General features: G+C 38.4%; 1 protein-coding gene across 3 annotated transcripts in view; it reads left to right on the top strand.

Moving 5' to 3' along the window:
- Positions 1–980: 980 nt before the first annotated feature.
- Positions 981–13,046, top strand: part of LOC108274106 (transient receptor potential cation channel subfamily M member 4) — a 35,565-nt gene continuing 23,499 nt past the window's right edge. The window contains exons 1-10 of one of the 3 annotated variants that reach the window (XM_047159216.2): positions 981–1,185; positions 1,687–1,782; positions 2,906–2,967; positions 4,033–4,210; positions 6,230–6,410; positions 7,142–7,311; positions 7,803–7,980; positions 9,689–9,753; positions 10,282–10,518; positions 10,746–10,848. In XM_047159216.2, the coding sequence (XP_047015172.2) occupies positions 1,087–1,185; positions 1,687–1,782; positions 2,906–2,967; positions 4,033–4,210; positions 6,230–6,410; positions 7,142–7,311; positions 7,803–7,980; positions 9,689–9,753; positions 10,282–10,518; positions 10,746–10,848 (1,369 nt within the window). In that variant the 5' untranslated portion in view covers positions 981–1,086. Of the gene's footprint in view, positions 1,186–1,686; positions 1,783–2,905; positions 2,968–4,032; positions 4,211–6,229; positions 6,411–7,141; positions 7,312–7,802; positions 7,981–9,688; positions 9,754–10,281; positions 10,519–10,745; positions 10,849–13,046 lie in introns of those variants that run through there. The other 2 variants (XM_017483976.3, XM_053685115.1) reach the window with 2 other exon arrangements.

The raw sequence follows: 13,046 nt of genomic DNA, 5'->3' as shown, positions 1-13,046 counted from the left end.
CCAACTTGTGTCTGGGAGAAAACAGAGCCCTTGTGTTAAATAAATTATTATTGTGCACTGTCTTTTTGCACAGCAAAAAGGACTGAATGAGTCTGGACTCATTCAGTCCTTTTTACTGGACTGAATGAGCTTGTTTGGTACTTTTCCTTTAGGCTGTTATCATTAAAAAAAAACAAACAAACGTAAAGTGCACGTTTTAGTCAATTACCTCAGGGGTTCCCAAACTTTTCCAGGGCAACGCCCCCCAAATGGCATTAACATTTGACCGAGGCCCCCCTTTTGCAAGATGTCTTTAAAACAAATTAAAAATACAGACTTCTGAATATATCCCCCTTTATTTTTTTTTTATTTAAATTTTAAATTAATAATTACATCTTACATATTTACAGTACATTACATTAGGAATTGATTGTGTGTGTGTGTGGTTGTCTGAGAGTGAGAATTTATTTTTCACACTAAATTATTGAACCCCCCGGGCGCCCCCTGGCGCCCCTCACTTTGAAAACCACTGAATTACCTGATTCACTAAGTTTGTTCACTAATACATTTATGTGTATTTTTCGCTGCTGTAATTGTACATATATAGATACTGTATGTATATTTTATATCTATATCTATATATGCACTATATTTTATTATATATTTTATTGTGTTAATAGAATGTATATTAATAAAAATGTACATTTTGTTCAATTGACCTTGTTTTTGTTACTTATTTACCTTCAGACTGTGCTGTTTAAAAGTATTTTTAAACTATTAATTAAAAAAATAAAGGTTTATTATTCAATAATATCTCATTTTATTTGTCATATAAGGTTAATGGACATCATCGACTGACATTATTCCATAATAATGTGCTGTTATTGAGAATAAAAGCTCTTGCGACACCTAGTGGCAGAGCTGTGTCAGACACTGTAGGGCGTTAGTGCGGTAGGGAGTAGTGTGGTTTGGGACACAGCCGTGCTGTGATAAAAGTACTTTTTTTTTTTTGCTTTCCTCTGTGCTCTTTGACCACACCCTAAACTCAAGTGAAGGTATGCGGTTCCTGTACAAAAACCGGACTTCCGAGTAGGAAATGAAGGCGACATGAGGAGTTTTTCAGCGTTGGCGAGCCCGAACCGTTCGGACTTGGTCGTTAAAGAGACGGACGGAGGCGACGCAATGTCCCAATCCGAGAAAAACCAGGTGGGTTCATAAGAGACAGTGAGAACCGTCAGGGGAGAGTACTTGGAAACGTCTCTGGACGCCGTATAGTGAGGTTTAATTGTAAAAAGTTGACAAATATGTGGGATAAACTGTGGATTATTTTTCATAGCTTTGGCAACAAATGACGAATTCTTTTCTCACTTAAACATCAGCTCAATTCAATGCACCTCCAGGCCAATCTGCTTTACATACTGTTTTCAGAACTGTTATACTTTAGTTTTAAAACCCCAACTCTAAACTGAATAAGACAGCAATTCACTACATTTCTAATACACTATGGAAATATATTCCAAATCTAAAAAAAAAGAAAAAAAAGAAGTAGGTCTACTATCAAAGTGATTAGACCGACCACAGATGATTCCCACTGGAGCTGAATTTGTAGCTGAGTTACAAATTATTTCATTAAAAAAAACTGTCATCAGTAATGTAATCCAAGTATCACAATATGAAAGTAATGTTATCTGATTATTTTTGGATTAGGAGGCGTTCGCCGCATACTGCCAGGGTTGGGGGTTCGAGTTTGCATGTTCTCCCCGTGCTGCGGGGGTTTCCTCCTCCAGTCCAAAGACATGCATGGTAGGCTGATTGGCATGTCTAAAGTGTCCGTAGTGTATGAATGGGTGTGTGAGTGTAATGATTGTGCCCTGCGATGAATTGGCACCCTGTCCAGGGTGTACCCCGCCTTGTGCCCGATGCTTCCTGGGATAGGCTCCAGGTTCCCGTGACCCTGTAGGATAAGCGCTATAGAAAATGGACGGATGGATAAATAAATAAATGATCACTGTACCTGATGCGGGTAACAATACATTACAAAAGCTAGGGTGACCATATTCTGTTTTTCCAAAAATGCTATTAAGTGGTCTTAATAGTGTTCAAAACAGTGTTACTATGAATGCAGACTTTAATACACTGAAAAAGACACTATTAGCATCATTATATATATATATATATATATATATATATATATATATATATATATATATATATATATATATATATATATATTGGTTTCACTCTGCCCACGTTTTTACATTTTTTCCTAGATTCTTTTGAATGTCCATAGACAAAATAAAGTATCTAATGCTATTAGTGTACCTTCTGCCGTCATTTACACATTTGAATTGGCAATGTAATATGAAGTAATGTGATAACATGAAATAAAAAATGACCTTATATGGCCGTGGGCATTGTTTCGACTCAGGACAGATGTCATTTGCTGCTATTGTCAAGCAACTGTTTAATGCCATATACAACAGCGCATCACCTTCGCGCTCTCGCTGAGAGAAGGCTAATGGTTGCGAGGCAGGAATTTGGTCAATAGTTGCTGCAAACCTTTTACAATCGATCATTGGTGTATAATCATTGATTGGTGTGTGAGAAGGCAGGAATTACAGAGAGGGGTTAAAGCAATGCAAACATGCAATTTGTGAGAATCTTACAACAGGTAAGATGTGCATTCTGCAAGGGCATGTGAAGAACTGTGTGAAGAGTTTTGAAAAAGTGACCCAAGTATTGAGAAATGGGTGCTAGCGATTGTAAAAATCTGTAATGGCAATGCTGAATATTACAACAGCCAAAGAACATGTTTACATACAATGTTGGTTAGTTATGTTGTGCAAAATTTGTAGGATTTCTAACAAGTCTGAACCGTTTCTTTGGATTTCATATGAATAAAGAAATCCGCACTGTGTGCTTTCAGAGCTGGATTGCGACGTTAATCAAGAAAAGAGTGTGTACGACGTTTGTGGAGGATTCCTTCAGGTGAGCCGTCAGTTTTTACACTCGCATTCATTCAGTCCAACTGTCTTACCTTACGCACTTCGCTTTTTCACACCCATAAACTGATATGCTTCATATTAAGACAGTTTTTGTATTTCCATATTTTCTAAGCTTTCCAATAATACAACAAAATACATCAACACATGATTAGATACATGTAAAGAGTTAAGAATGAAGCATGCCCCTACCCCTACCCCCACCCCCACTACCTTTTTAAAACCATTTTTGATTACTTTCATCCATTCATGTATATCTTCACTTTTCCTCACTCCACTTACTGTCCCAAATAACCAAACTGAAATGTTTGGTAATTTGGTAAATCTTGAAAATTGTTCAATTAAATATATGTGCATGATTTGATGTAACTTTACGTGGTTATATAACTTTACAGTCAAGGGAAAAAGAAAGTACACCCAACTTCAATTTTATGTTTTTATTTATCAAGGCTTAAGTAACAGTTGTGGGGTCCTCACTAACTTCTTTAAACAAACAATCAAGCTCAGGGGACAACAACAACAACAAGAAGAGCAACAGATTTCAATATGTAGTGCTGACTTATCCTATGCTGCCATGAAAAAGCATAAATATCTTAAAACAGTCCCAGTGATTTTGTCTGGTCTTGTTGGCTGGAATAATGAGTCATTCCTGCCTTTTCCTGCCAACTTTTCCTTGTGGAGTTCTGTCCTGCTGCCAAACTTAAAATTCAGGAAATCTCCAATATGTAGGCAGTGTTCCCACTTTTGACACGCACCATAGCATCGTTTTTTTTTCAGTAAATAACTTTCCAATCAGGTTATTCACATGAAATTTTCACCAGACTTTATTATTAAATCAAGAAATCCATAAATATAAAGAATTCACAACATTAATAAACACAGATTGTATGTTGTGTATGTTTTCCTTTATTTCTGCTTCTGTTGATGTCCTGAAGGTGTCACTATGCATATGGGATGATGATGATGATGATGATGATGATGATGATGATGATGATGATATTGCTGGTGATATGCTAACAAAGATACTATTGCAATATCTGTCCTTCTGCAGCAATGGTGCCCTGTGCCAGTGTGGTAGTCCGAGAGACAGCCATGCCTCAGTCACTCTGAATGATTACTTTAGTACGGCCATTGTCAGTCACTGGGACCGTTCTCAGCACACATCAGAGTCTCCCACAGATGCTTTTGGAGAGTTGGAGTTTGCAGGAGTCAGTAAGAGGCACAGCTATGTGGGTAACCACATTCCACCATGAAGCCACTGGAAAAAAAACATTTTAATATTCTTCTATACTGTTACCACGTGTTCCACTCCTGTTTCTAAAGCATCAAAATAAAGTAGCAGTAAAAAGTCTGATAAGGCTCGATAAATTGAAAAAAAAAAAGGCTTATAGTTGAAATGTTTTTGTAAGACAAATTTAAACAGTGAAGTTAATGACAATTTATTTCTTATTCAGAATGTAATTTTAATAAGTAGTTGTTACTTAAAATGATTTTGTTTTACGTGAGCTGTCTTAGTCGTCATGTACAAATTTAGTCATTGACCTGCATCCCAATTTTATTTACAACCCCAATTCCGAAAAAGTTGGGACAGTATGGAAAATGCTAATAAAAACAAAGAGGAGTGATTTGTAAATGTATCCGACTTCTCTGGGCTCGGTCTCATCTGAGACGGACAGTAACACAGTGGAATCATGTTTTTTGGTCCGACGAGTCGACATTTCAAATAGTTTTTAGACAAAACGGCCATCGTGTATCCGGGCCAAAGAGGAAAAGCTGTTATCAGCGTTCGGTTCAAAAGCCAATGTCTGTCATGGTATGTGGGCATGTCAGTGCCCATGGCATGGGCTAACTTGCACATCTATGATGGCAGCATTAATGCAGAAAGACATGTACACATTTTGGAGCAACATATGCTGCCAGCCAGAGCAGGACAACGCCAAACCACATTCTGCCCGGATTACAAGCTCATGGTTGCGTAAGCAGAGAGTGCAGGTGCGAGCATGGCCTGCCTGCAGTCCTGACCTGTCTCCCATTGAGAATGTGTGGTGCATTATGAAACGCAAAATAAGGCAATGAAGGCCCTGTACAGTTGTGCAGCTGAAGAAATGCATAATGAATGAATGGGGAAAATTCTGCTTGCTAAATTTAACCAACTGGTGTCTTCACTCAGCGTCCAAACTCTTAAGTGTTATTAAAAGAAAAGGTTACATAGTGGTAAACAGTCGACTGTCCCAACTTTTTTGGAGTCTGTTGCAGTCATCAGATTTGAAAAGAGTGTATGTTTTCAAAAATAAATTTAATTCACAAAGTAAAACATCAAATAATGTGTTAATAATGTGTTTTCAATATAGTACAGGGGAAAGTGAATTTTGAAATGACTTTTTTTTTTGTTGTTGCATTTTCCATACTGACCAAATATTTTATTGTTTTCATGTAAAAAGAACTTCCCCTGCATATTTGTCATCATTTTGAATAAAATGCTTGTGCTCAGAGTATGTTGAATTTTAAGTTGTAGACTCGTATTATAGTATGTCTATAAATAAACACTGCATGGGTTTATATGGTTTGTGGACACCTAGCTATCACATCCATATGTGGTTTATGAACATCCCATTTCAGATTTAGTGCTGTTATAGCAGCCCCCACTTTTCTTGGAAGGCTTTCCACAAAGATTTTATGGGGATTTGTCCATTCAGCCACAAGAGCATTCGTGCAGTCAGGCACTGATGTCAGGCGAGGAGGCCTGGGGTGCAGTTGATGTTCCAGTTCATCCCAAAGGTGTTCAGTGGGGTTTGAGGTTAGGGATCTGTGCAAGTTCTTCCAATCCAACCTTGGAAAACCATGTCTTCTTTTGACTTTGCTTTGTGCACAGGGGCATTGTCATGCTGGAACAGGTTTGTTCCTCTTAGTTCCAGTGAAGGGAAATTGTAATGCTACAGCATACAAAGATATTCAATACAGTTGTGTGCTTCCAATTTTGTGGCACTAGTTCGGGGCAGAATCGCATATGGGTGTGATGGTCACGTACCCACAAACTTTTGGCCATATAGTGTAGTATTAGTTTTGGAATAGCTCCAAAGATAGCAGCAAAGGTTTCCTAAGTATGATTGGTAAATTTAAGTTGACAATGGCATGTAAAAACAGTACTGGAATGCAGGATTTTTACCCTGGGACATGACAGAATTAAAGAATACAGTTGAAATATGACTGCATGGTGCTCAGGCTGTCTCCTTTTTCGTTTGCCACAGTTTCTCCGTCTTTCCTGGGATACTCCCCCTGCTACCGTTTATTCCATCTTGACCAACCACTGGAGCCTACCAACCCCAAACCTGGTGGTGTCAGTAGTCGGTGGTGTGGGAAAGTCTAAAGTCAAGACCTGGGTACGAGAGGTTCTAAGGCAGGGATTGGCCAGAGCAGCCCAGAGCACAGGTACAAACACAATCTATCTCTCTTTAGATAACATTATCTACAGCCACACTGTCATAAATACTCTATGGATTACTCTGCTTTAGGGATCGGCTATGCTAACTTGCCCCTACATGTGAATGTGTATATGCATGGTGCCCTGCAGTGGACAGGCATCCCATCCCGGCTGTATTCCTGCCTCAGTATTCCAGGGATAGAAGGATAAAGCCATTTCTGAAGATGGGAATTTGCGCTGTTAATGTTTAAGTAGATCATGTGAATGTCTAGATTACTCAAAACACCATAAACATATCTAGACATGCGCTGTTAATTAGTTATATGAAATAATATTAATGAGATTAACGCAGGATATTGTTATCTTGAACGCTTATAATTTTCATTGCTATCTCTGCTTCCTTCTGGGAAGAAGGCTGGTTAGGTAGTCAAAGATTGCACTCCGAAATTGAAGTCTGTTGCATTAATGAAATAACATGTAGTGAGTTATTACGTTCACTTCCAACCTCACTTCTTAAAAAGCAATACCCTGCTTTTCAGTATGGCACATTGTCCTCATGCCATTATTGAAAGACATTATTGTTTGTGCAATGCACTTCATGTTTTTCACCATTATGATTGCTTTTCAATTGGCTCAGAATCTTCGCCATAGGAAAGTGAGTCTTGGGCATCTCTCTCTCTCTCTCTCTCTCTCTCTCTCTCTCTCTCTCTCTCTCTCTCTCCCCCTCTAACACATACAGGAGCATGGATCTTATCTGGAGGACTGCGGGAGGGTGTTGGAAGGTATCTAGGGGAGGCCGTGAGGGATCACGCTATGGCTGCATCCTCAATCACCCTCTCTAAAGTAGTGGCCATAGGCATAGCTCCATGGGGTTTGGTATGCAACCGGCAACAACTAATCAACCCAGAGGTAGTTTCCTAATATCTTTCTGTAAATTATTTAAAATGTTAAACGCATTGCTTTTCTCCCATAGACAGCTTTCTGGTCTTCGTGTTGGTTTATCCTTTTTAAACAACAAATGCAGTCTTCACATGCAAAACCCAGGGCTCAAACCAACATTAGATATTCAGAGCTGTTAATTAGTTAAACATTCAATCTAACATGGCACACCTGGCCAATAAGAAACACCTGTAAAAGCTGAAATTCTGATCAGTCGTCGCATATTCATCTTTTGATCTCAAACCCAAATGACTTCAGTGTAAAGCAAAAATAATATAAAGAGAAGTAGAGAAATATATATTTTTCTAATTTACATTGTAAAATAAAGGTGACCTTGATCACTGTAACAGACTCTAACAATATACTGCACCTTAATCCAAAGCAAAGTGAACACACGCGCTCATGCACGTGAACATGTACAAACAAAGCCACCCATCAGTCTATTTCTCTGTGTATCTTAGGGCAGTTTTCCTGCCAGCTACTACGTTCCAAACACGTCCCGAGACTCCTGTTATCTGGATAACAACTACCAGGCATTTCTCCTTGTGGATGATGGGAGTGTAAGTCATAGAGGTGTGGAGGCTGATTTCAGAGCCCGTCTGGAGAGCTACATTTCCTACCGGCGCACAGGAAAATCGGGTGAGATACTGTAAAAGGACCACAATTTATTTAAAGTAAACCATTCTGTCCTTTATAGCAATAGGTTTCAACTAGGCGTAGTATACTAGAGTAGAAAACTGTAAGACAAAATTCTGTATCAACTATATCACCAATTCTCTCATATCAATATCACTCATTTCTGTGTCTGTATCTCTGTGACTCTGTCTCCCAACACTATCCCCACCCCAACGTGTGCCTGTCCCATGTGGCCCAACACCATCCCCATCCTCATTTCAATGCTTCTTAAAGACATCCAGCTTCATAAAAGACAAAATGTTATAATGACCTAAATATGCATCATTCTACTCAAAATTAAATGTAATGACAATTTCCTCAATGAATCCAAACAAAAATGTCAGATTTGACTGATTGGACAAAGGTAAAACTTTTCACCTTATCTATTTAAATGCAAAGGCGATATATATTACGCCGCTTACTGCAAGAGGTAGAGCAGGAGGTTGTCTCTGTTTCTCTGAAGTTCTAATGCCTTGTAGTTGGAGAAAGATGGTGTTATTACTTCTCACTTATTTGGCAACATCAAGCAATAGCATCAAGTTAATTTGTGAGAATGTTTTATCCCCGGGGAAATGCTGCTTAATGTAGGGCCTGGCTTATGAGGCTAATATTATACTAGCTATCCAGGATTAGTATACCTGATGTCGCTCACCAAAAACACTGAGATTATGCTAATGCAGGGTAATGAATGTACTCATTAAATGCACACACTTTCTTGTGGAGGATCTGCTGCTGACTGTCATAGACAGACTTTTATTTAGCCAGTGCACAACAAAGATTAAGGAGCGAAGACTTTATAAGTCTGCTATGCCAGTTTGTATTTGTAAAATTATATGGCATTTCATTTAGGAAGGAATTAAAATGTAGAAAATTATTACATTGCTGTTTTGGAAATTCACTAGTTGTTTATTGACCAGAACTGCAATAGGCAAAAATGACCAAATGACTAAAATATGACAAACTATAGGCCAAAATTAAATCCAAATTAGCCACTAAAGTCCCACTCCTAATGGATAATCTGTTTAATAAAACATTAACTGGTAGAATGGAGGAATAATTTTACATTCATTCTGCATGTTTCATTTTTCTTGGTCCTGAGGACCAAGACATCAGAGGTCATGGTACACACTCTTAAGGTTGGATAAGGGTGGTGTGTTGAGCATCCAACTAACATTGCAATGCAGAATAATGCACGACATAAATTCTTCCTTTTATATGTTCAGTAAGTACATTTGTACTATATTGAACCGAGACTGGCGTTATTTTTGACTTCTTAAGATTTAGGGCTAAGGAAACATATCTTGAGATATTGGCGGTGTAAACAATATATTATTTTCTTTTTGTTCTTGTGTTAGTATGTAAAGCAATAAAGCATGTCCCATAGAACCATAAACATATATTAAATGAGACGCATGTGTTTGTGAATGGATGCTAGTTTTTTGTGCCATTCCCATAGGAATGCTGTAAAGTATATCCTCATTCCTGTTGTCAATGCTGGGGTCATTTTTATTCTGTTCCCATACCTGTGGATAACCACAATATGGTTATCCACAGTAACCGCTGTTCCTATTCCTATGCTGCTCTCCAATATAGAGTCTAAATTTTAGATTTAGTAGTTCTTTGCAATGATCTGTACGTATCCAGTAACAAAACCATTGTATGTTGTGTATAGGAAGTGGAAGCATGGACATCCCTGTGCTGTGTATGCTGGTGTCAGGAGAGCCTTACATGCTGGAGGTCAGTTTTTAAGCACTTGAAACTGTTCCATTTTTGTTTATTCTTTGACATGAGAGCTGAAGGTGCTTGAAGATTCCTGGGAAGTCACTTTCTTCAGGCATTTGTAGTAGTAAGCATTGTTTATATGGTCAAAATTATCTTGAATAAATATTCCAGTCCAAGTCATTAAAAAAAAAAATGAGTACAAAAAGTTTTATAAAAGTTGTCGAATTTTTTGCGTTTCTTGTTTTGATTGCTAATTATGCGTGGATTTTCAATGTGTTTGTATGCTAAATCGTGTATTATTTTATTATTCAAAAATGTGATAAGCTACACATAGGCAGCATTTAAGTAAGTGCACTATTGCCTGTTGTTGCTGTAGTATATCATATCACCATAATAATGGCATAGTATTAGAACATTTCAGAAAGTTTTCAGATCCTTAAACATTTTGGACACAATAATCATAATGACAAAGCTGTATGTATGTATGTATGTATGTATGTATGTATGTATTAAGTATGTTTCCTCTCTCTCCATATGTCTTAGAGAATGGATCTCTCCTTGAAGAAGTCTATCCCCTGGTTGGTCCTGGCAGGTTCAGGGGGACTGGCTGACTTGGTAAGCGACATTCTGGACAACGTAATGGCCGCACCAAGCCTGCCTGGGGCGGGGTCAGAAGGCGAGGGGGAGGCGGCTACTAAAACAGATCTCAGGGGGAGAGTAACGGAGAGAGTGCTGAAACACTTTCCCTCTGAACAGGACACTGACAAACTCGTAGACAAGGTAATGAATAACATGGATTTGTTTGTAATGGGGTGGAATGGTGTTGTTTCTGGAAAGTGCAGCATTTGCATTACTGGTGCTGATTTCTTCGGTTTGTAGAAGGAAAGGTTGTTAAGTCGTTTACAGAATAGACTTAAATGAATTGTTTTATAACCGCCATTTATCAGTCGCTGAAAACTATATACTAATTTTAAAGTGTTCAATCTCCCTATGTTATATTCGGACAGGTTTTGAGTATTTGCCAGAGCAAAGACCTGATCTCAGTCTATCATGAAGAACATGAGGGCTTAGACGACTTTGATACTGTGCTGCTGAAGGCTCTAGCAAGGGGTACGTGTCACTAATACTACTATTAATCTTCCTTCCTTCTTCTGTGAATAATCTCACTTTGTACCTTCTAGACTGCTGTGCTGCTGCTTCTACTGCTAGACTACTCGAAAGAAACAGCCCAGCTGAAAATTAGGGTGCTTTGTAAGCCTATAAGTCGGGTTGCCGAGTCCGAAACTGAGCGGAATTGATCCTTTTGGTTTGTTTGCTATTTGTTTTTTTTTTTATTTTCTCACTGTATATCATGATTTCCTCTCGTTCAACGCGCTGGAGCACGTCGGCTTGCTTGAAACCGGAAGCGCGAACTAGAAGCACGAGCGCGCGCTTCCGAGTTTGTCAGTGGCATTGCCTTTGTTTACTTTTGACATGTGTTTTGTTATGGTTTATGTCCTGTCTCCGCCCCCAATTGTCATTGGTCGTTTCCCTTATGTGTCATCATTCTTCTCAGCTGTTTTGTGTTCACCCTTGATTACGTTTGATATTTAAACCCCGTGTGTATCTATGTTCAGTGCGAAGTACTGCGTGAGTTTTCCGTATACCAAGCCGTTGCTCTTTGCTTCTGTGACATAGTTTTGATCTTGTTCTCGCTCTCGTTGTTCAATTCTTGTTTCGTCTAGTTAATGCCCGTTTGCCGATCGCCTGACCTACCGCCTGATTTTGACCAGGCTATTGTCTCACGTTTTGGATTTGCCTGCCTGTCTCTACTCTAATAAAGCTCTTATCTGCACTTGCATCCGTCCTAACCTACATTACATGACACTGTACATATATAAATGTACTACAAAGCTATAAAAATTTTGCCAGTGTCATGTAGGGCTGAACACGTGCAAATAAAACTCCTTTATTTATTGGTCAGAAATATGACAACGGGGGGAAAAAAGTGAATAAACCTTGGCCAAGGGTAAAAATCATAAAAATAACCCCTGATCACAGAGAACTCAATATATTAATAAATAATTACAGAAACGACTAGTTTAAACATTGTGTGCATCATATCCGCTATTTATTTTCTCTTTGTTCATCAGTCCAAATCTTCAGAGCACAACACATTTCAGCAGCTCTGTCCTTTCACTGCTTTAGATTGTGCCCCTCTACTTATTTTAGCAGCTCATGTCTCACAAATGTTGCCCACAACCCAATGTTGCTCAATACTCAGCGTGTTTGGTTCACTTCTTGTATTTGGGTCAATTCAGAATAGAAACACTTTCTCACTGCAGTCAAACCGTACTGAGACCACCTCACTTAACTGATCTCAGACCGGTTATTTGGTCCACACTGGAGTGTGTTTGTGTTCTCAGCTTTACAAACTAATTGCACCAAAATGGTAATCACACCAAGGTTCAATTTAAATGGACTAAGCACTGCATATGTGAAAGCACCCTTAATTGTCATGCAGATAAGACTGCAAGTATTAGCATTAAGAAGAAAAACACATTACGATCACAGTCAAAGGTGCAATAGTGAAATTGCTTTATTTTTACCAAAAATCTGGAAAATATATAGAACATGATGAAAAATAATGCTTTAAGTTGTGGCCTCAGCACAAGCGTATTATGTGTTTTGCAAAAAACAGTTTGTAAAACTTACTTCTAGCCTGGATTTCTTTTTGTTTGTGTTTGGATGGGCCACCTGTCAGTCATTTTGTAGACACTCTCCAACACACTTTCAATGCCACTGCATTTCAGTTAAAAAAAAAAAAAAAAAAAAAAAAAGCCAAAACCAGTAAGGGCCTTGCACAGCCAGATAATCCCAAGAGCTAAAAAAAAAAAGCACACGCTGTGCTTAAAAAAAAAAAAAACAGCGAAAAATAGAATAAACATTGGCAGTGCATTTCAATGATGGTACAGTTTACTACAGTAAAATGTACTGAACCCAGTACTGGCTAACTCCCATGCAGCTATGCTAACAATGCTAATAATGCTATGTAAACAATGCTAACAGCAACAGGTTCAGCTGAAAAATCTCTGAGAGCTCATTATAAAGAGAAACAGGGTAGCAAAGGCACAAAAACCATTATGAGTCGAATTCCTCATGTTTTTAGTGCAATAATTAGGCTTTCAAACACTTAAATGACAGAGTGGGGAAAAAAAAGCTAACATTAGATATTGCTAACATCGGTTAGCTTGTGTAACCCTGAGGTTAAATAGGCAATAGGTAAAATAGATAAATAAGTCCTGAGTGAAGTGGATATGCAATAAATG

The sequence above is a fragment of the Ictalurus punctatus genome, chromosome 13, assembly GCF_001660625.3.
Source record: "Ictalurus punctatus breed USDA103 chromosome 13, Coco_2.0, whole genome shotgun sequence".
NCBI lineage: Eukaryota > Metazoa > Chordata > Actinopteri > Siluriformes > Ictaluridae > Ictalurus > Ictalurus punctatus.
This window is presented reverse-complemented; position numbering and strand designations above follow the sequence as displayed.